The 24,491-nt window shown below is 39.2% G+C and overlaps 2 protein-coding genes across 2 annotated transcripts in view; one reads left to right on the forward strand and one right to left on the reverse strand.

The window, feature by feature from the left end:
• The window catches only part of ODF2L (outer dense fiber of sperm tails 2 like), a 393,421-nt gene that overhangs the window by 284,516 nt on the left and 84,414 nt on the right, over positions 1–24,491 (forward strand). The window lies entirely within an intron of this gene.
• The window catches only part of CLCA2 (chloride channel accessory 2), a 41,597-nt gene that overhangs the window by 887 nt on the left and 16,219 nt on the right, over positions 1–24,491 (reverse strand). The window contains exons 7-13 of the mRNA XM_061411364.1: positions 23,928–24,158; positions 22,675–22,852; positions 21,753–21,859; positions 13,778–14,002; positions 11,086–11,356; positions 8,173–8,343; positions 4,609–4,842 (exon numbers count right to left, since the gene is read on the reverse strand). Of these exons, the coding sequence (XP_061267348.1) occupies positions 4,609–4,842; positions 8,173–8,343; positions 11,086–11,356; positions 13,778–14,002; positions 21,753–21,859; positions 22,675–22,852; positions 23,928–24,158 (1,417 nt within the window). The remainder of the gene's footprint in view (positions 1–4,608; positions 4,843–8,172; positions 8,344–11,085; positions 11,357–13,777; positions 14,003–21,752; positions 21,860–22,674; positions 22,853–23,927; positions 24,159–24,491) is intronic.

The raw sequence follows: 24,491 nt of genomic DNA on the forward strand, positions 1-24,491 counted from the left end.
CTAAATAATCAAAATTAACCATATAAATTTAAAAAATAGCAAATTTATAGTGGAAGGATTGACTTTATCAGATATAAAAACCCTGCAATGCTTCAATAGCTAAAAAACTGCAGTACAGGTGCATGAATACATTCATGTATAAAAATTGACCAAGACGTATTCAGGAACTCATCTCACACGCTAGTAAAGTAATGCTCAAAATTCTCCAAGCCAGGCTTCAGCAATACGTGAACCGTGAATTTCCAGATGTTCAAGCTGGTTTTAGAAAAGGCAGAGGCACCAGAAATCAAATTGCCAAATCCACTGGATCATTGAAAAAGCAAGAGAGTTCCAGAAAAACAACTATTTCTGCTTTATTGGCTATGCCAAAGCCTTTGACTGTGTGGATCACAATAAACTGTGGAAAATTCTGAAAGAGATGGGAATACCAGACCACCTGATCTGCCTCTTGAGAAATTTGTATGCAGGTCAGGAAGCAACAGTTAGAACTGGACATGGAACAACAGACTGGTTCCAAATAGGAAAAAGAGTACATCAAGGCTGTATATTGTCACCCTGCTTATTTAACTTATATGCAGAGTACATCATGAGAAACGCTGGGCTGGAAGAATCACAAGCTGGAATCAAGACTGCTGGGAGAAATATCAATAACCTCAGATATGCAGATGACACCACCCTTATGGCAAAAAATGAAGAGGAACTAAAAAGCCTCTTGATGAAAGTGAAAGAGGAGAGTGAAAAAGTTGGCTTAAAGCTCAACATTCAGAAAATGAAGATCATGGCATCTGGTCCCATCACTTCATGGGAAATAGATGGGGAAATGGTGGAAACAGTGGCAGACTTTATTTTTGGGGCTCCAAAATCACTGCAGATGGTGACTGCAACCATGAAATTAAAAGACGCTTACTCCTTGCAAGAAAAGTTATGACCAACCTAGATAGCATATTGAAAAGCAGAGACATTACTTTGCCAACAAAGGTCCGTCTAGTCAAGGCTGTGGTTTTTCCACTGGTCATGTATGGATATGAGAGTTGGACTGTGAAGAAAGCTGAGTGCCGAAGAATTGATGCTTCTGAACTGTGGTGTTGGAGAAGACTCTTGAGAGTCCCTTGGACTGCAAGGAGATCCAACCAGTCCATTCTGAAGGAGATCAGCCCTGGGATTTCTTTGGAAGGAATGATGCTAAAGCTGAAACTCCAGTACTATGGCCACCTCATGAGAAGAGTTGACTCATTGGAAAAGACTCTGATGCTGGGAGGGATTAGGGGCAGGAGGAGAAGGGGGCGACAGAGGATGAGATGGCTGGATGGCATCACTGACTCAATGGACGTGAGTCTGAGTGAACTCCGGGAGTTGGTGATGGACAGGGAGGCCTGGCGTGCTGCGATTCATGGGGTCACAAAGAGTTGGACACGACTGACAGACTGAACTGAACAGGCTTCCCTGATAGCTCAGTTGGTAAAGAATCCACCTGCAATGCAGGAGACCCTGGTTCGATTCCTGGGTCAGGAAGATCCACTGTAAAAGGGATAGGCTACCCACTCTAGTATTCTTGGGCTTTCCTTGTGGCTCAGCTGGTAAAGAATCCACCTGCAATGCGGGAGACCTGGGTTCGTTCCCTGGTTGAGAAGATCCCCTGGAGAAGGAAAAGGCCACCCACTCCAGTATTCTGGCCTAGAGAATTCCATGGACTATATAGTTCATGGGGTCGCAAAGAGTTGGACATGACTGAATGACTTTCACTTTTATTTAGCACTGTACTAGGCACTTAATATGGCTTAGGTGGTGCTAGTGGTAAAGAAACCACCTGCCAATGCAGGAGACATAAAAGATGCAGGTTCAGTCCCTAGGTTGGGAAGATCCCCTGGAGAAGAGCAGGACAACCCACTCCAGTATTCTTGCCTGGAGAATCCCAGGACAGAGGAGCCTGGTAGGCTACAGTCTATGGGGTCGCAAAGAATTGGACATATTGAAGTGACTTAGCACACAGTAAATAATAAAAACTCAGTTTAAACAGTTATTAACCCACACTCTTAATGAAGAGGTAAGGGCATAATCTATTTCCATAATACCTTGTCCACATATATTCCCAAACATAGTAATGATCTGGTAATATTTTGCTTGTTTCACATACTTTGTCATCTTTTTACAGTGTATTGTATATGGTAAAGAGTTGGTACTGTATATACAGTGATATATACGAGTTGTTCATTTATTGCTAATAAGGTTTTTAATAATAGTGAAATTTTTCATAATTGTAATGCCAGAGACATACCCTGATTGTTTCTAACTCTGGTGATAGAGGTGAATATCACAGCTTTCTAGACAACAATTTGTGGAAAAAAAAAAAAAAGAGAGGATGAAAGCACATGTTTATGAGTTAAACAGGCACCTACTTGCTAGTTGGTATACTCATGGCTAATTGGTCAATTTTGCCATTGCTGGGTCATTAAGTCAGTTATGATTGAGTGATCTCAGCAAGTTAATACACATCTCACCACTCCCTACCTGCCGATCTTTTGTATTTGAGATTTTGCATTGTAACAGGCTTGATATGCTTTAGTCATCCTGCTCTAGTCATCCTCTCCATCCTGCAGGGCCATTTATGTGAATGTGTGAAATCCTCTCTCCCTTTCTAAAGCCCTTTGTAATATCAGTTCTAAAGTCCCATTCAGTTGTATTTCTTCTTTTCAAGCCATTCAAAATCACTGATACTGTACACCCATTTTCTTTGTACTCTTAATTCAGTGGTATAGTTGAAACCACTGGGAACTGGGAACACAGTTACCAGTAGTCTGAGCTTGTCTCTTTTCACACTACTGTGCTTCTGAGGCAGTGAGGAAAGAGGAAAAGTACTAGATGGCAGGCACCACACTTTCTTTTACATAAAGATGGTAGTGAGTGTGGGTGGCTACTTACTTCAAATAAGAAGCTAGAGAACTCTAGCAACACAAATCAACAGCCCAGGAAATTAACTGGGCCCTCTTTCTCCTCCATTTTGTATTATATATGTCACCTTCAGTCAGTTCAGTTCAGTTGCTCAGTCATGTCCGACTCTTTGCGACCCCATGAATCGCAGCATGCCAGGCCTCCCTGTCCATCACCAACTCCTGGAGTTCACTCAAACTTACATCCGTTGAGTCAGTGATGCCATCCAGCCATCTCATCCTCTGGCATCCCCTTCTCCTTCTGCCCCCAATCCCTCCCAGCATCAGAGTCTTTTCCAATGAGTCAACTCTTCGCATGAGGTGGCCAAAGTACTGGAGTTTCAGCTTCAGCATCTTTTCCTCCAAAGAAATCCCAGGGCTGATCTCCTTCAGAATGGACTGGTTGGATCTCCTTGCAGTACAAGGGACTCTCAAGAGTCTTCTCCAACACCACAATACTTTGTGAAATAGATAGTCTTAGTTATATTTTTCACATATACAACTGAGGCTAATAGAGTTTAAGCAAACTGCCAAAGATACAACAGCTGGACTTGTAGTCACAGCAGGGACTACTTTTTGGCTCTAATGTTAAGTTACAGCTGTTTCCATTATACAAACGATGCATCCATCCCACAGTTTCAATAAATTCATATCTCCAAACTTTAAATTAGGAGAATCCTTAAATTAGAATGTAAAATATTTCTCTTCCTTCTTCTCTAGCAAGAAGAGATAGATTGTGATAACAGATTCTTCAAGACAAAACTACAATATTGACTGTTTCTCAGCAGTGCAGAATTATTTGTAATTAAGATGCTTTCTGGAGAGAGTAGTAGAGAATTATAAGCCAAAAAAAAAAAAAAAAGATAGAAATTGAAAGCAAGACTGGCAGAGGCCTAAGGTGGCTGCTGTTATTCACTAATATTGACAAACTGGCTTTCAAGAGAGAAGGTTAGTTCCTACAGAAATCTCAATCAGAGGCTTTTGGAAATAAACCATTTCATGTGTAACCAATGATAATCTTGTTCTGGTAATGGCAAAGATGTTGGAACGTTTATTCTTTCAGAAAATTTAGTCTGTTGAGTTGCTATGAAGAAATGAGGTAGGTGGAAGCTGGAGGCTGGCATAAAAGCATTAGAAAAGAGAGGGTAGAAGTAGGAACTCATCATGTCCAAGCAAGGGTTAGAAAGCCTCAAATTGGAGAACAGATACCAGCCTCCCTAACAAAAAATGATGACCAGAAGTAGAAGACAGTGTGCCAAATACTTCATGACTTACAGGAATTATTCCCTTAAACTTGAATTGTAAATCCTTGAATTTACAATTTACCATTCAATCTTCAGAAGACTAATTGCCTCCAGTATTTAAAAGTCCATGCTCTGTCATATAAAACCCATTTCTTTTGACTAGATCACTGTTATATGTGATATTTAGGTTTCCAACAGAGGTTTCTACATTAGTGTCAGTAAGTCTACCAGGACCTCTTCAATCCTGGGGGAGCTGGTACATTCTCTTCCTGTACTCCAGGATACATGGCCTTATCAGCAACTCAAAACTTTTCATGACAACCCTCTGCAACTTTGTCAGCTGTAAATCTCCAAAGCTATTTTTACCCAACTGACCCCTGACAGTTACTGGAAATGCCACTTTGTAGAAAAATAGATAATGAAAGCAAGAAACCTACCCTGGCCCTGGTCTAAGTCTTCTCCAGGTGCTGTCCAAGATAAAATCACCTCTTCTTCCTCTTTTACAGCTTCCAGGTCAATAATTTTGCATGGTGGAAACACATCAGGATGTGGGCCAGCTGGAACGCCCAGCACAGAAAAGGAGCCCCCTGAGCTTATTCTGCTAAAGCCCCACTTTTGCTCCTCCTCACTCCTGCCCACCGATTTTCTTGGGGCATTCATCTGAATATTACCTGTGACATCAAAGAAAAGAATAGCCAAAACAACAAATTACAATCTCCTGGATAGCTTGTTTTTATAGATTATTGACATTTTAAGACCTTATTTCCTTTTCTACATCTTTAGAATAAGTTGGTTTATTCAACAGTTCTTTTATTCATTCAACCATTCATTCATTCAATAAGTATTTTGAGGGCCTATGCTGTGCCAGCAATCATAGACAAAACAGTGTCCCTCACAGAATTTAGAAGTCCTGTTTATAAACACATGTTTTATAATTGTGGCAAATGTTGGAAGGAAAAAAAGGAAGGGTGCTATGCCTGTCAATACAGGAGCCGCAGGTTCCATCCCTGGGTTGGTAAGATGTCCTGGAGAAGGAAATGGCAGCCCACTCCAGTATTCCTGCCTGGGAAATCCCATGGACAGAGGAGCCTGGTGGGCTACAGTCCATGGGGTCATAAAGAATTATACAGGACTTAGAAACTAAGCAACAACAAACAATTTAAAGTGGTATCAAGGAAGTAACATTTAAAGATTTCCTATAGTATGAGTAGGAGTCAGGGAGGTAAAGAGTGGAGGTTAAGAACATTCCAGGCAGAGAAAACAAGCTGAGTTAAAAATCTTGAGGTATGGAAGAGCTTTGCACATTAGAAAAATTTAAATCTAGGAGGAAGATAGTTTGAGATGAGACAGGAGAGAAAAGTTCAGGCAGGACCTTGTGGGCCACTACAATAGTTTTATAGTTTAATCTTACATGCTGTGGGGAAGCAAGGCAGTGATACAGTCACTTTGCTCTCTGACAGGTCACTCTGGCTGCTCTCAGCGGAGAATGGACTAGCATAGCGAGCAGTGAGGCTTCTGCAACAGTCCAGATAGAAGAAGATAATAGCTGGGCTGGTGACAGCAGTGGAGGGGAGGCAAGTAGGCATTTTTAGATGCATTTTGGAGATAAAAATCAGCAGTCTGGTTATGCATTTGAATATGGAATGGTAAAGGAGAGAAAGTTGGTGAACAAAAAGAATAGCTCCCACCTTCCTAAAATGACCAAATGGAAAGACAAACAGCCTAAGAAGAGAAGACAAATTTAATTTTCAAGGTTTGTGGTCCCTGTAAATCATCTAAGTGATGATGTCAAGGAGCCAGTTAGACATAGATTTTAAGCTCAAAGAAGAAGTTTTAGCTACATTTAATAATTTTGAACCTCCAAATTTGGAAATTATCAGCATAAAGATGTTATTAAAGCCATGTAGGTTATTGATATTACCCAGTAAGAATTTCAGCTGTAAAAACAAATAGCATTTGCTGAGTGCTTGCTATATGTCAGGCACTTTTTAAAGTACCTTCCGTGTATCAACTATTAACTTTTTCAGCAATGCTGTGAGGAGAGCACAATTACTCCCATGTTTATAGATGACGAAGCTAAGCATACAGTCTAAGTGACTTGCCCAAAGTCACACAGCTAGTGAATAGAGGAGCTAGATTTCAAACTCAGGCAGTGTGGCTCCAGATAGAACAGTGAGAAGGTTAAGACTAAGCTCTGATAATTGCCAACACTTAGAGGCTTGGTAGAAAAAAAGGAGGGGAAAAAGAGCCTAAGAATGAAAATTCCAGAGAATAAGAGGTAATTTGGAGAGTGTGGTATCATAGAAACCAGGAAATGACAAAGAAGAAATCAGTCAGCTGTGTCAAGAAAAATGAGGACTGAAATGTATCCTTTGGACTTAACAGCAGGTGGCCATCGGTAACCAGAGCCAGAGCAATTCCAGTGGAGTCATGGTCACGTGGCTGGAAGTCTGCTTGCAGTGAGCTGAATAGTAAACTGGGGGCAAGAATGTACAGACAGATTGAATTTCAAGGAACTAGATGACAGAGTAAAGAGGTGGACAGTAGCTTAAGGGGGACCAACAAAATTTCTTTTTAATATTCTTGAATGCTTTTCAGAGGGATCAGTAGTGTGGGAACATGCAAGGGAGAGCTCTCAAGCTCTGAATGAGCAGGCTGGGTGGAATCTACAGCAGATTCAGCAGAGGCCTTGGGGAGGAGAGGAAGGCAGTAGTTCCTGCAGTGTCTGGAGATTTGGTTGTGTGAAAACAGAGCAGTTGCCATTTTGTGCCATATTGTGCACGTTCAGGGTCATCACCTGAAAATGAGCTAACGAATGTTATGTGAACTAGGCATGCTTAGAGAAATCTAAATTTTTCTTTCTGTGCATGAAGTACACAGATAAAAGCAGAGTTGAATATGACTTTTCTATTCTCAGTGTACTGTAGATATTGATATTTGAATCCTTTAAATTCATGGCTTAAAAAAAAATACCAGTCTGTATTCTGCAAGCTCCTTGATAGGAATCTTATTGATTTGATATCAATAAGTCCTGGTATCCCAAGTTCCTAGGACTAAGCCTGTCACTTAGTAGGCTTTCAAAAACGTTGATGTATAATATAAAGGATAAGATATCTATTTAGAAATGAAGTATTACATCTAGATACAAAATCATATCTTGGTAGTAAAGTTGAGTTACCTTGCAAATTGATTTACATTGGTTTTGAAGTAATCCAAATTATTTTAAATATAGGTGAGAGCAAGTTATACTCTAGCAATACAAAAAATATCAGGAGATGCAAATCCACTGTAGCATCTTAATTGTTTTCTACTGAAAAGTACAGAATCATGCTATTGTATAGTCCAAATGATTGGTTATAGCTGCTAGAATACATGTAAGTATTCTTAAAGATTCTGCTGTTTTGCAAATAAGAGTGCTTCCAAACATTTTTTAAGATTATGTTTAAAGACTACAGCATATTTCTGTTTGTTATACTTTAACCACTGCTTCCTATCAGGAACTACTATAATAATGGTGTTTAAAAGAGATGTGTATGGTCTATGTATTTGGCACTTTGAGGCAGGACATCTTCAGGAAGCCCTCACTTTCCCGTAATATCCACACTCATATTTTCCCAGGAACTCGTTTCCTGTGTGGATTGTTTGGGCTGCTTGCTTCCTTCTTTAAACTGCTAACAACTTTTTGCCTCTTCCTTTTGCCTAAAGCTCTATAGAGAAATATAGAAGTTGGAACTGAGAAAATCAATTAATCCCCTTGCCTGGTAGTAATTCTGATAAAACAGTCACAAAAAGAGGTCAAAATTATCTGTGGGAATTACCTACTGCCTTCCTGTTATCCACTATCATACATCACTAAGGATTGAAGAGACAGTCAACAAATTATGCACTGACTTGCACGAGTTTTGAAATTCACCTCTCTCTAATACATACACATACACACACTCACTAGAAATACACACACTAAATGATGTTATTCAAATCACAGTGTTTATGATTCTTACCATTTGTTATGTAACCTGGTGCGTACATAGCATGACTTCCTGGAATAGAGTGGGCTAGGGTGCTTATGCTGGGAGAATGGTTGACATGCACTTTCAAGCTATATCTACCATTTACAGGAAAGGAGAAAAAATACCTCGAGTAAATTCCATCATTTTTTATAATATCGGCACCTGTTTATATACATGAAAAAAAAAAAACTCAAGGTCAGTACTTATCACAGTTGATTACTAACATTTAATCAAATTATTAAAATAAGATTTATTCTCCTTATTTTTCCAATTTTTGGCATATGCTGGCATGCTAATAGCTACTTTTGACATTATCAGGTGGTTAAAAAATTCCATTGGCTCTATAATTTCTCCTTGTGATTCATTAACCTCTGAAAATTTGTTTTCTAAAAGTGAATGAGTTCTACCTGCTTTAGTGCTAGTAAAGCATTTAATCACCTTTAGAGTTCTCATTTCTATCACTGAAAATAGTACTAGGTTTTCACAGAAACCAAATACATTCTTAAGTCGGTTTATAGTCACAGACCCTTTTGAGGTAAAAGTTTTCTGCTCCCAGTGAATAAATATATATGCACATAAACACACACTTTCATACAAATTCAAGATGTTTATGAATAGCCCGAAGCCCTGATTAAAAAAAGAAACTTTGGTAGTTGATGTAACAATGTGAAATTATTTGACTTCCTCACTAGAGGATACATGGAACTGTTGTTCTCAATTTGAAGAGGCTCACTGACTTGGAGTATGACAGGCTTTGGGATCTGTCTGCTGCAGGAGAATGTGTCTTATTTCTGGAGGCATTCTGAAAGCTTGCTAGACTTTCTTCCATTTGCATTGCTCCTCAGAGAGCCATTCAATTCCAAACCAAGTACATGACTGAACGGCAGCAAGGCCTGGACTCCAGGGCAGCCATAGAAGGTGTAGCTTAGGCCGGAGATCACATTCACTGTTCAAGTGCAGATGGCCGCATGGGGCAAGCAGCTTGTCCTGTTCTAGAGTCAGTTTGGTTCTCACACTACAGACCCAAGCCCTGTACTGAAGGGCTCTAGAATCTCAACTAGAGAGGCAGGGCTGCTTCTTAATATGAGAAAAATGGGAGTATATTTTATTAAAACAAAAAACACTAAGCACTTTATGATCATAGTAGTTTTAGAAAACGTTTTTATGTACTGGAAAGAAACCAGATCTTGATATTTATTGTTCTAATTATTTATAAAGGTCTATCTTTGTTGAGAAATGATAAAGCCAAATCTCTTCCTGCTGTGGTTACCACTGTTACCTCTTTTAATTGCTGAGAAATTAAAGTTCTCAGAAAGAAATGGGAAAGAACACTGACTTGGATCTCAGAGAACTTTTTTAAGGTCTGGATCTGCCACTTAGTAGCTGATCCCTCTGAGCCTCAGTTTTCTCTCCTGTAAAATGGGCATAACATCTCACATGGTGATTGTGATGATTACTTGAGAGTATGCATAAGAAAGTCCATTTTAAATTATGATATTTTATTAGTATAAATTTTATTATTGTTCATTTTATTAGCTGATAAATACTATTTCCATTATAAAAATAAGTATTAGAAAACTATATGCAAGTGTGTAAATACAGAGGGAAAATCAAAATTTACACTTTGATGTTTAAACAGCCTTTTCATTGTTTCTTTCATCCGGCTTAAATTTTGACATCAGATAAATAAAATGGTTCCAGGGAATAAATATAAAAGCCTATTGAGCATATTGAGCATAAGACAGCAGGATCTGTTTTTCAGGCCAGCCCAAGTGTATTTTTGGAGTATATACAAAGTGAAAGGTGTGGCCAGAGATAAGCATCAGAGTCTGAAAAGTTGTTTGGATCCATTCCAGTAGGCAAAACAAGAGAACTTCTCTAGTATTGTCTGAGGTGGACTTGAACTAAAATCCTTTAAAAGAACTTTTGCTTCATAAATATCACACATGATGGCCATGTCAAGATACTAATGAGTTGTCAAACATGAGGCTCTTAAAAAAAATTTACTTTGGAAACAACGAAGAGAAGGAATATGATTTTACTGGTAGATCAAACATTGGGTCTGCCAACATAAACTTTGAGGTCTATTGTAATTCTGAGAATTTAGATTAGGAAAAGAACAGAACAGGAAAGATAAAACAATAAAGGAGTTTGTTTTTAAAAGTTAACACAAGTTAGTCAGAAGAAGCCCAGCTGCTGCTCTTTGCCCAGCATGATGCTGTGCTATGAGGTATGATGATGAAATTCTTAACTCTATGCAGAATGAGTGCTTTGAGGCAGAGTTTGGTTTTATTTGCTTTGTTTTTCCAGTGATGGAAAAATCTCTATCCTGATTCCACTAGGCTTACTGGCCTGGTCTTCTTGTGATCAAATAACACATGTAAAACGCACTGGCTATTTTCTCTCATCAACTGAGCTAGTTGACCAAAGAATTGTCTATGACATCTCATGACTCACAAGTTCAAGCATCTCCCTTTTTGGGTTTTCATTTACTATTTAATTGTCTAATCCAATTATTTCAGTGCATAGTAAAACTGGTGAATCCGAGAGGAATGTGGGCATGCCTATTCCCAAGTGACCTTATTGAATGTGCTCAGTGTCACAGGACAAGGGGAAGCCAAGACCTGAATGGTGGGAGACTTTCTCCCTCAGTGCTGCTCACACACAGCCACTCTCAGGAGCCTCAAGGGGACTCTCTTTTCCCAAGTTCACTTTTTGCTTTTGCTGTGCAGATGGAAACCTGTAGCTACTTGGTATGTCAATGACTATGACAATTTGAGAATCTCATAATGTTAGGGGATAAAAAATATAAATTTAGAGAATTAAAAAAATAACTTCATATTGATATTGCAGCATCAGAACAGCTATTAAGAATGTGAAAAATGACATGGAATTCCTTGTTACCTGCTCCATCATCAAAAAGTTTCAACATCACTGGATCTGCAGTCTCTGGTTCAATTGTAGCAGTTACAGTGGCATTGAGAATGGGATAAAACCCCTTTCTCACAATTGCATAAATCATCAAAGGATGGGGAAAATGGGTGCTGTCTCTTTCCACAAAGGCTTCCACAGTGGCAGGGGGCATGGCTGAGCGGGAGGCGCGAGAGGTCACTGTCACTTTCAAGGCTTGAGGAGAGTGGTGGGTATTGTTCAGTGTGTAAGTCCATAGCCCAGGCTGCAAAACAAAGACTTTGTTTGTCAAGAAGAAAATCAACCCTTATTTTAAAGTGCAAGCCTAACCTCCAAGGGTTTATTGTTCTTGTTTTGTTGATACTGCATTTTCTAAAATGATACAAAAGAATGTCAGGAAGAGTAATATTGGTTACGAGATAACCAAATTCAGTATTTACATGACTTTCACTGTACAACCCACTTTCTCTTTAGGGAATTACACCCTGAATTTGTTTGTGGGGAAGGACACAACTTGATTCACATTTTTAGAGAATAATAATAAGTGTCAGCTTCAAAGTACTTGGCAAACATTAATCTGAGCTCCTTCACCCGAAAGGAGGTTCAATGTTTTTATTCCTTTTACATAATGGAAAAAATTATAGCAAATCAAGTGGACAATTATGGTTTATGTGGATAACCTGGACTAAAAGGCAATAGTACCTTCCTTCCCTCTACTTCCTTCAAAATTCCCAGACCCAGAAATCTCAAGCAACAAAATCCACATGCACTATAAGGGATCAAGAAAAGGAGTACTATTTTTTAATAGATCAGGATTTCATAATGTCTATGTTGAATTATAGAAATATTGCTAGATGCCATTCTCTTTATCTGCCTGGGCTGCCTGAGGGAAACCTGCAAAAGAATATCTAGAAGAAAAAACTTAAACTACAATGTAGCAGAAATTTGTTCTTTTGATAAAATTGTCCATAAGTATTCCCTTTTTTCCCCATTCCTGCCTTTGCTCCTTCTTAAACCCTGGAAGTAGCAGGAGGAACACAGTGGAGCAGGAGGAAGAGGAGAGAACAATGGGCTAAGGTTTGACTATAATATTAAGATGCCTGAATGCCCTACCCAGCCTTCTTCATTGGGAAACAATGCTTTACCATTTTACAGTGAAGTCACAATTCAAACAACAAGATTATCTATCTCTTTTTTTCTGTTTTTAATTTTTTTTTTGGCTTTTGTACTCATAACATTAGTAACAGGCACATGGTGGAAACTCCACATGGAAAACTTCTCTGTGGGCATAATAAGTGTTTTAATACAGGGCACCTAATCCAGACAAAGGGGTCAGGCAAAAGCAGCAAGAAGTAGGTAAAGTGTTCTGGTCCTTGTGTACAGGTGTGAAAAGAACATGATGAGTGTGGAGAAAAGTAGGGGCGGAGCATAAGGTATTTGGGAGAAAGGTTAAGAGATAAGCTTGGGGTCAGGGAGTGGGAGGTACAAATAGTATATAAGAGAGGCTCAGTGATATATTGTGCAACCTGGGGAATATAGCCAATCTCTTGTAATAACTGTAAATGGAAAGTAGCCTTTAAAATTATATTAAAAATTTTAAATTAAAAAATAATTTAAAAAAAGAGATAAATTTAGGCAGAAGCCAGAAAGTAATAGGCTTGGTATATAATAATAACCACATGTATTTTATTCTGAGGCCATCAAAAAGTTTTGAGTAGGACACAGACTTGATAAGATTTGTGCTTCAGAATGATCACTCTAATAAAGGTGCTTGAAAGGAAGGATGCTGGTGCAGAGGCTGGAAGACCTAGCAGAGGCTATCAACTGTCACATGAAGGGGAGGTGAAGGCCAACAGACCTGAAGAGGGACTGCATGCAGGCAATGCAAGAGTGGATCTAACGAATTTACCACCCTGCTTACAACCTTTAGTCGTTCCCTTTAACTGTTCCTCTCATTGACTCCTGTATATCCATCTAGCCCCATCACACCCTCCTCTTCTTCCCCTAAATCTCCACTTTCTATGCTATTCTGTATTTCATCCACATCAAACTAGTACTTATAGTTCTATGAAAAGCCATATTCTTTTTCTATAAGCCTTTCTATGTGCTGTTTCCTCTGCCGAGAATGTCATTTACACCTCTCGCTCCTCAGTCCTCCATATTTCCATCTGGATGTCTTCACTTTCAGGAAGCATTCTCCTTCCCCTACTGCCTGCACATGCCTTCTTGGGTTCTGAGTACCCTGTTCTTATTCCTATTATGGCATTTTATTGTAAAACACCTAGAACAAGACCTGGCACATAGGAGGTGTTCCAAAACATATGTACTGCATGTGTTTATATTATAAATTCTAAGTAGAGGGTTTTTTTTTTTTTTCTAAGTGTATAGATAAGTATTCTATATAGACTTTGTAAAGAAGGAAGTAAGCAAAAACTTATTTGCACTGCGTAAGTACTAATTTTCACTGTTGAAGTGAGAGAAGGCTTTGATATCCATTTTAAAGTTTTGAACATACCTTAGTCGTTCCTTTTAAATTTTGAACATTCACAAAATTCCCTCATAAATTTAAAGTAGAATTTTGGTATATCAGAATTGATTTCCTTTACACAATGCATTTAGCTCTGTGATTCAGTCGAAAGTTGTGTGCTTGTAACATTGTCATTATGAACAAGCTTACAACACTTACCTTAGCTGTTCCCGGAATCCAGAGGCGAGCAGTCCGAAAAGCTAGATTGATGATAAAATCATCCATGTTGTATTTTCTTCCATTAGGATCAAATAATACAATCTCAGGGGGACCACTGGTCTGCCATGTAACTAGAAAGGTAGTGTCATTGCCCACACGGTCATCCACAGTAACAGTGTTTTTCAGCTGATGCTGAGGTTTAACATTTTCACCTGTACTTTCAAGCTGTTCAAAAGAATATATAAGTGACAGTTTCCAGCATAGGCATAATCATTCCATATTTTCTTTGTTTTGATGACAAAACTGAGTTGGCAGAAATAAAAACCATTTGATTCTAACATGTCCTAAGTATATAAATTATTTTTCATATAAAAATATTTGCTTCAGCAAAGTATTATAAGTACAGTAGATATAAAATATTTTTGTAGCTAGTACACGTGTCACTTCATTAATTTTTATCAAGAGATTTTAGGTGTTCTCATATTTGCCTCTTATCCATATCAATATTAGCTTCAGAGTAGCAGTTAAAACAAGCTTCTTTTTACTTTTGTTTGTGACTATGCTCTAATTAATTTGTATATAATCTGTCCAGATACCATTATGTATTTTGATAAGAAATCAGACATGGATTTCAGCTGGGTTTTGTACATTAAAAAAAATCATTTAGTCATGATTTAAGCTGTACACACTTACATTGTGTGTGCAATTGTGCCTTGTGTGTGTGTAGCATATGTAAACTGCATACAGATGACAGGCACAGTGCTAAATGCTTTACATATATTATCTCACACAATCCTTATGAAAGTCCTCTGTTATTGTTGTTCAGTCACTAGTCCTGTCCGACTCTTTGCGACTACATGGACTGCAGAACGCCAGGCTTCCCTGTCCTTCACCATCTCCTGGAGCAAACTATGTCCATTGCGCCAGTGATGCCATTCAACCATCTCGTCCTCTGTCCTCCCCTTCTCTTCCTGCGTTCAATCTTTCCCAGCATCAAAGTCTTCTCCAATGAGGTGGCTCTTCATATCAGGTGGCCAAAGTACTGGAGCTTCAGCTTCAGCTTCAGCATCAGTCCTTCAGTGAATATTGAGGGTTGATTTCCTTTAGGACTAACTGGTTTGATCTCCTTGCTGAGGCACTCTCAAGAGTCTTCAACACCACAATTCAAAAGCAGCAATTCTTCAGGACTCAGTCTTCTTTATGAACCAACATTCACATCCATACATGACTACTGGAAAAACTACAGTTTTGACTAGACAGATCTTTGTGGGCAAAGTAATGTCTCTGCTTTTTAATATGCTGTCTAGGTTTGTCATAGCTTTTCTCCCAAGGAGCAAGCATCTTTTAATTTCATGGCTGCAGTCACCATCTGCAGTGATTTTGGAGCCCAAGAAAATAAAGTCTGTCACTGTTTCCATTGTTTCCCCATCTATTTGCCATGAAGTGATGGGACCAGATGCCATGATCTTAGTTTTCTGAATGTTGAGTTTTAAGCCAGCTTTTTCACTCTCCTCTTTCACCTTCATCAAGGCTCTTTACTTTCTCTTCGTTTTCACCATAAGGGTGGTGTCATTTGCATATCTGGGGTTATTGATCTTTCTTCCTGAAAACTTGATTCCAGCTTGTGCTTCATCCAGCCCAGAATTTTGCATGATGTACTCTGCATGTAAGTTAAATAAACAGGGTGGCAATATACAGCGTGGATGTACTGCTTTCTCAATGTGGAAACAGCCTGTTGTTCCATGTCCAGTTCTGTTGCTTCCTGACCTGCATACAGATTTCTCAGGAGGCAGGTAAGGTGGTCTGGTATTCCTATCTCTTGAAGAATTTTCCACAGTTTGTTGTGATCCACACAGTCAAAGGCTTTAATGTAGTCAATAAAGCAGATGTTTTTCTGAAACACTCTATGTGTGTGTGCGTGGTTTTTTTTTCCTGTGATCCAACAGATGTTGGCAGTTTGATCTCTGATTCCTCTGCCTTTTCTAAATCCACCTTAAACATCTGGAACTTCTTGGTTCACATACTGTTGAAGCCTAGGTTGGAGAATTTTGAGCATTACTTTGCTAGCATGTGAAATGAGTGTAATTGTGTGGTAGTTTGAACATTCTTTGGCATTACCTTTCTTTGGGATTGGAATGAAAACTGACTGACTTTTTCCAGTCCTGTGGCCACTGCTGAGTTTTCCATATTTGCTGGCATATTGTGCACAGCACTTTCACAGCATCATCTTTTAGGATTTGAAATAGCTCAGCAGGAATTTCATCACCTCCACTAGCTTTGTTCATAGTGATGCTTCCTAAGGCCCACTTGACTTCACATTCCAGGATGTCTGGCTCTAGGTAAGTGATTACACCATCGTGGTTGTCTGAGTCATTAAGATCTTTTTTGCATAGTTCTTCTGTGTATTGTTGCCACCTCTTCTTAATATCTTCTGCCTCTCTTAGGTCCATACCATTTATGTCCTTTATTGTCCCCATCTTTGCATGAAATGTTCCCTTGGTATCTCTAATTTTCTTGAAAAGATCTTTGTCTTCCCATTCTACTGTTTTAGTCTTTTGTCTTAGTCTTTCCTATTCTATTGTTTTCCTCTATTTCTTTGCATTGATCACTGAGGAAGGCTTTCTTATCTCTCCTTGCTATTCTTTGGAACTCTGCTTTCAGATGGGTGTATCTTTTCTTTTCTCTTTTGCCTTTTGCTTCTCTTTTTTCTCAGCTGTTTGTAAGGCCTCCTCAGACAACCATTTTGCCTTTTTCATTTCTTTTTCTTGGGGATGGTTTTGATCACCGCCTCCTGTACAATGTCATGAAACTCCATCCTTAGTTCTTCAGGCACTCTGTCTATAAGATCTAGTCCCTTAAATCTATTTCTCACTTCCACTGTATAAACGTAAGGGATTTGATTTAGGTCATACATGAATGGTCTAGGTGTTTTCCCTACTTTCTTCAATTTCAGTCTGAGTTTGGCAATAGGAGTTCATGATCTGAGTCACAGTCAGCTCCCGGTATTTTTTTGCTGACTGTATAGAGCTTCTCCATCTTTGGCTGCAAAGAATATAATCAGTCTGATTTCGGTGTTGACCATCTGGTGATGTCCATGTGTAGAGTTGTCTCTTGTGTTGTTGGAAGAGGGTGTTTGCTATGGCCAGTGCATTCTCTTGGCAAAACTCTGTTAGCCTTTGCCCTGCTTCATTTTTTAATCCAAGGCTGAACTTGCCAGTTACTCCAGGTATCTCTTGACTTCCTACTTTTCCCTTCCAGTCCCCTATGATGAAAAGGACATCTTTTTTTTGGTGTTAGTTCTATAACGTCTTGTAGGTCCTCATAGAACAGTTCAACTTCAGTTACTTAGGCATTAGCGGTTGGGCATAGACTTGGATTATTGTGATTTTGAATAGTTTACCTTGGAAAGGAATAGAAATCATTCTATCATTTTTGAGATTGCATCCATGTGCTGAATTTTGGACTCTTTTGTTGACTATGACAGGTACTTCATTTTTCCTAAGGGATTCTTGCCCACAGTAGTAACTGTAATGGTCAGCTGAGTTAAATTTGCCCATTCTGGTCTGTTTTAGTTCACTGATTACTAAAATGTCAATATTCACTCTTACCATATCCTGTTCGACCACTTCCAATTTACCTGTATTCATGGACTTAACATTCCAGGTTCATATGCAATATTGCTCTTTACAGCTTTGGATTTTACTTCCATCACCAGTCACATCCACAACTGGGAGTTGTTTCCACTTTGGCTCAGCACCTTCATTCCTTCTGGAGCTATTTCTCTGCAGTTCTCCAGTAGCACATCGGGCACCTACTGACCTGAGGAGTTCATCTTTGAGTGTCCTCCTATCTTTTTGCCTTTTCATACTATTCATGGGGTTCTCGAGGCAAGAACGCTTAAGTGGTTTGCCATTCCCTTCTCCAGTGGACCACGTTTTGTCAGAACTCTCTACCATGACCCGTCTGTCTTGGGTGGCCCTACATGGATGGCTTATAGTTTCATTGAGTTAGACAAGGCTGTGGTCCATGTGATCAGTTTGGTTAGTTTTCCGTGATTGTGGTTTTCATTCTGTCTGCCCTCTGATGTAGGAGGATAAGAGGCTCATCCTGAAAAAAATCTTCCTACCTTTGATTTTCTCTTTAATAATATGAAATTTAAAAAATGCTTAGCAAAAGTAAACACAAAAATTTAACAAAACATTGTTCATGTGTTCATATTGTTCACATTGTCCTCAGAGGGCATAACGAGCCCTCTGAGATGAGTGCTGTTGTCACTCACATTTCACAGATGAAATCATTGACACTTAGGGAACAAAGCTGCCACACAGCAAGGAGGTGAAATGCACATAGAGCCCAGGCTAGCTGACACCAGATCCTCTTCATTTCATTGCTGTGCATTCACAAAGGATACAAATCTATACATAACTTTGAAAAATTATATTTATTAAATAAATACATTAGCAACACTGTAAAGTTGCTCAGACTTGTAAAGAACATAAAATTTTATTGGTGAATAACAGCAAAGACTTGAACGGTTCTATGAAGACCTACAAGACCTTTTAGAACTAACACCCAAAAAAGATGTCCTTTTCATTATAGGGGACTGGAATGCAAAACTAGGAAGTCAAGAAACACCTGGAGTAACAGGAAAATTTGGCCTTGGAATACAGAATGAAGCAGGGCAAAGACTAATAGAGTTTTGCCAAGAAAATGCACTGGTCATAACAAACACCCTCTTCCAACAACACAAGAGAAGACTCTATACATGGACATAGCCAGATGGTCAACACCGAAATCAGATTGATTATATTCTTTGCAGCCAAAGATGGAGAAGCTCTATACAGTCAGCAAAAACAAGACCAGGAGCTGACTGTGGCTCAGACCATGAACTCCTTATTGCCAAATTCAGACTTAAATTGAAGAAAGTAGGGAAAACCACTGGACCATTCAGGTATGACCTAAATCATCCCTTATGATTATACAGTGGAAGTGAGAAATAGATTAACGGGCCTAGATGTGATAGATAGAGTGCCTGATGAACTATGGAATGAGGTTCGTGACATTGTACAGGAGACCGGGATCAAGACCATTCCCATGGAAAAGAAATGCAAAAAAGAAAAATGGCTGTCTGGGGAGGCCTTACGTATAGCTGTGAAAAGAAGAGAAGTGAAAAGCAAAGGAGAAAAGGAAAGATATAAGCATCTGAATGCAGAGTTCCAAAGAGTAGCAAGAAGAGATAAGAAAGCCTTCCTCAGTGATCAATGCAAAGAAATAGAGGAAAACAACAGAATGGGAAAGACTAGAGATCTCTTCAAGAAAATCAGAGATACCAAAGGAACATTTCATGCAAAGATGGTCTCGATAAAGGACAGAAATGGTATGGTCCTAACAGAAGCAGAAGATATTAAGAAGAGATAGCAAGAATACACAGAAGAACTGTACAAAAAAGATCTTCATGACCCAGATAGTCACGATGGTGTGATCACTGACCTAGAGCCAGACATTCTGGAATGTGAAGTCAAGTGGGCCTTAGAAAGCATCACTACGAACAAAGCTAGTGGAGGTGATGGAATTCCAGTTGAGCTATTCCAAATCCTGAAAGACGATGCTGTGAAAGTGCTGCACTCAATATGCCAGCAAATTTGGAAAACTCAGCAGTGGCCACAGGACTGGAAAAAGTCAGTTTTCATCCCAATCCCAAAGAAAGGCAATGCCAAAGAATGCTCAAACTACCACACAATTGCACTCCCCACTCCAGTACACTTGCCTGGAAAATCCCATGGATGGAGGAGCCTGGTGGGCTGCAGTCCATGGGGTTGCTAGGAGTCAGATACGACTGAGTGACTTCACTTTATCTTTTCATTTTCATGTATTGGAGAAGGAAATGGCAACCCACTCCAGTGTTCTTGCCTAGAGAATCCCAGGGACGGGGGAGCCTGGTGTGCTGCCATCTCTGGGGTCACACAGAGTCGGACACAACTGAAGTGACTTAGCATAGCATAGCATAGCACACGCTAGTAAAGTAATGCTCAAAATTCTCCAAGCCAGGCTTCAGCAATATGTGAATTGTGAACTTCCTGATGTTCAAGCTGGTTTTAGAAAAGGCAGAGGAATCAGAGATCAAATTGCCAACATCCACTGGATCATAGAAAAAACAAGACAGTTCCAGAAAAGCATCTATTTCTGCTTTATTGACTATGCCAAAGCCTTTGACTGTGTGGATCACAATAAACTGTGGAAAATTCTAAAAGAGATGGGAATACCAGACCACCTGATCTGCCTCTTGAGATATTTGTATGCAGGTCAGGGAGCAACAGTTAGAACTGGACATGGAACAACAGACTGGTTCCAAATAGGAAAAGGAGTTCGTCAAGGCTGTATATTGTCACCCTGTTTTTTTAACTTATATGCAGAGTACATCATGAGAAACGCTGGAAGAAACACAAGCTGGAATCAAGATTGCCGGGAGAAATATCAATAACCTCAGATATGCAGATGACACCACCCTTATGGCAGAAAGTGAAGAGGAACTAAAAAGCCTCTTGATGAAAGTGAAAGTGGAGAGTGAAAAAGTTGGCTTAAAGCTCAACATTCAGAAAACGAAGATCATGGCATCCGGTCCCATCCCTTCATGGGAAATAGATGGGGAAACAGTGGAAACAGTGTCAGACTTTATTTTTTTGGGCTCCAAAATCACTGCAGATGGTGACTGCAGCCATGAAATTAAAAGACGCTTACTCCTTTGAAGGAAAGTTATGACCAAACTAGATAGCATATTCAAAAGCAGAAACATTACTTTGCCAACAAAGGTCTGTCTAGTCAAGGCTATGGTTTTTCCTGTGGTCATGTATGGATGTGAGAGTTGGACTGTGAAGAAGGCTGAGCACTGAAGAATTGATGCTTTTAAACTGTGGTGTTGGAGAAGACTCCTGAGAGTCCCTTGGACTGCAAGGAGATGCAACCAGTCCATTCTGAAGGAGATCAGCCCTGGGATTTCTTTGGAAGGAATGATGCTAAAGCTGAAACTCCAGTACTTTGGCCACCTCATGCGAAGAGTTGACTCATTGGAAAAGACTCTGATGCTGGGAGGGATTAGGGGCAAGAGGAGAAGCGGACGACAGAGGATGAGATGGTTGGATGGCATCACTGACTCAATGGTTGTGAGTCTGAGTGAACTCTGGGAGTTGGTGATGGACAGGAAGGCCTGACATGTTGCGATTCATGGGGTCGCAAAGAGTCGGACATGACTGAGTGACTGATCTGATCTGAACAGCAAAGACATTGTGGGTTATTTGTCCAAACCAATTTCACAAGTGTTCCTGGTTGCCTACTACTGTGCCAAACATACTCTGTGCTGCATTCCGTACTGTTGAAGGGGATTAGATATAGTTTCTGCCCATAGTCTAATGGGGCTAATGACATGTAAAGAATGGGGGATAGGTGGCCATGTCTGGAAACTAATTTGAGTCATATGAACAATGTTTTGTTAATTTTTTTCTTTTACTTTCTTGAATATTTGTTTTTATTTCATATTGATAAAGAGAAAATCAAAGGTAGAAAGATTATTCAGGAGAGCAAATTGTACCCTAATCTAAAATATATATTGTCATTTAAAATTCATCTTTTTCCACATCTAATGATAGAATTGTGATCATTGCTTTTACTGTGTACACATAATCTTCATGTTAAATGTTTTCTTAGAATATTTTACTGACTTCATTGCTCCCATCAAGCCATTGACTTGAGAGGTTCATTCACCATCTGTGAGATGACTTATAGGTCTGAGGAGTATAGACATCAGATAAAGATGGAGCCTGGTTCTAGTGATGTCAAGAAGCTCATTAAAAGCCTTCTTTTAATTTAACAAGGACTGTTACATATTCAAATAAGGTTAGTGAGGCAGTCAGCACAATTCATCTATTTTTCTTGCTCCTCTTTCACCCATCTGTAAACAAAATACTGAGGAAATTCTGACCTGAATGTGTTGTTGAAAAATGTCTCCGGTTCCTGAGGAAATTCTACTGAAAGCATCAATCATGCTATTGGCAGTGGATTTATCTGGAACAAAGAACCTTAAACCCCCTGAAACACACAAGTGGGATGTTAGCTGTTAAAATGTAAAGTAATACAAAAGATAAACTGATAGGCCTTTCCTAACAAACTTCCTTTGCTTAAGAGGGTGAGTTTGGGGAAAACAGGAGCTGTGCTTGGCTTTCTATACAAGGCATCCTGTACAATCACATGGTGAGTGGATGGCCGAGGCAGGTGGCTTTGTCTCTTCTATTAATGGCTGTAATTGTAGGGTCTAGAGCTCTATCCACTATGCAATAAAAACTCAATAAATATTTATTGAATTCAATAAATATTTAATGAATATAATTCATAGACGATCTAGGTTAATTGCTATCTATTTATATCACTATATGTTTACATTTACATTCTGAAAACATTATTTTCAAACATAATTCAATAAAACCTAATTTTCAAGTTAGCATACTCCTTTTTTATTGAGTATAAGATAAAATTATCTTATGCCTCATTTAAAACAAAAAGATGTATGTTTAATACTGCATGTGATCTTATCATAGAAGTTAGTGCATTCAAACATACTTTTAGCCCCATGATTATACATACTCAGGTTGGTTTAACAAAGAAGTAGTAATAATATTTTCATTAGATGTATATAATTGGCAGTTTCTAAGAAAAGTACAAAAAAGTCAGCAAATTTTTGACAGAATTTAGCACTGAATTGTGTTTTTTTGTAAGAAAACTCTTTATATTTTTTTCTTTCAATTAAGCCCTGTATTTTGTTCACATTATATGCGTTTCATGGCTGTTCTTGGAATATCCAAGTTGAAAGGAAGTTCTCTAGCATATGTTCCCAGGGATTTACTTACCTGTAAGATGGGACAGTTCCTCCAGGTTTTTGACCGTAGATGAACCCAGGGCAATGGTGTGGATAGTTGAGCCACTGCTGAGAGCAGTGAGGAAGCAGTTGCTGATATGCTCATCATCTCCACTAGTCACTAATATCATCACAGAGCCAAAGGCTTTTCCATTCAGTTTTTCAACCACCTGAACACAGGGTATCAGTCATTTAGGAGGAGATGTAATTCAGATTGCCTTACTAGGCAGAAGAATTCACTTTCATTGCAAATTCCCCATAAGTGGGGCTTCTTCCTGTTCCAGGTCCTCCACAGCTCCCTGCACTCTCCATGCCCATCTGTGCTCAGTCCTTACCTCACCCCATCAGAGCCCCTGCCACCCTACACACCATTGTCAGCTTACTCATGGATAGGGCTTCTTCCTGTTCAAATCACTATGAGATGCCCTAGTTTAGAACAGTGTCCATCGTAAAGGATATGGGAGAACATTATAGTGTGAGATCCTTGCTTCTGAGATCCAATAAGTGGCCAATAAAAGGACCTAGAGCAGTGGCTATACATTAAAATAAGATGAGAACTTTACAATTTTTAATGGCCTGATCATACCCAAAACGAATTAAAACAGAATCTCTCGGAGTGAGACTGAGATATCAGAAGTTTTGTATCCCCAGGTGATTTTGATGGGAGGCCAAGGTGGAGAAACACTTACGGGTGAGCAGCAACAATTGCAATTTTGTTCTGCTTGCTACTAGATATTTAACAAATGGTTGTATCCTCAGTGTCAAATCCAAACTTATGGTGATTTAGATGAACTCCGTTATTCTTGAAACATACCTCTGACTTTAATTGATATTCATATGCTTAAGTTCTAGTATGACTGTAGGCAGGAGCCAGACATGCTGATTTTGTTTGGAAAATCCAAGGATAACAATGGCCACAGTCCCAGAATAGATAGGGACAGTGTTAGAAATTATTCAGATGATGCTGATGTCCCAACCTTAACCGTTGTATTCATTTATTTACTCATTGTTTCAGCAAACATTTCTGAAGCAACTATTTAATGTTATATGCCTTTTACTAGGTGCAGGGGATTAAGTGATGAGAAAGTTGTGGTTCCTGATCTTAAAGGTAATCCATTATTATTTTCCTATATTTGACACTGTGATGACATTGCAACAGATTTCCCCAAATCAGAAGCAACCTCAGATATGAAGTGAGAGAAAGGAAAGTGATGGCGATCCGAGGCTTAGGGTGCTCTACGGTACCTCAAATCCTTTCTTCAGCCCTGAGCAAACACTGGTTTCTGCTTCAGCTGACACGGCGACAGGCAGATATGAAACCAGCAACTTTCGGTCATCATCATTGTTAATTTGGTGTAGCTGGGCTCTGATCTCCCCTTTGCTATGAAAACTGGCAATGCCCACAAAGGTATGAATCTCAACAATCTGCATCAAGTAAAATTCTGCTGCTTGTTGCAGTTGAAGGAGTCTGTCAGCCTATGTTTCAAAAAGGAAAAAAGAAAGATAATAACATTTGGTTGGTAGACAAAAGTGTAACTTAGTAATTCAATTAGCAAATATCTCTGCTAATTTTTTTAAAGATGTCAGATTATGATTTTTGAGCTGTAAAGATTGATATGATGCTAGAATATTGTTTGATATTGCAGGCTCAAAAATGAATGCTTTTCGGGGAGGGTGGTGTGATTTGGAACTCTGCCCCCAGGATGCTGTTCATACTTTACCATTCCCTAAGAACACATATATCCACTGTTTCTCTCCTATCCGAATTCAAAGATCTGTAGAACCAATAGAGACTTGGTTTGTAATGTC

The sequence above is a fragment of the Bos javanicus genome, chromosome 3, assembly GCF_032452875.1.
Source record: "Bos javanicus breed banteng chromosome 3, ARS-OSU_banteng_1.0, whole genome shotgun sequence".
Taxonomy (NCBI): domain Eukaryota; kingdom Metazoa; phylum Chordata; class Mammalia; order Artiodactyla; family Bovidae; genus Bos; species Bos javanicus.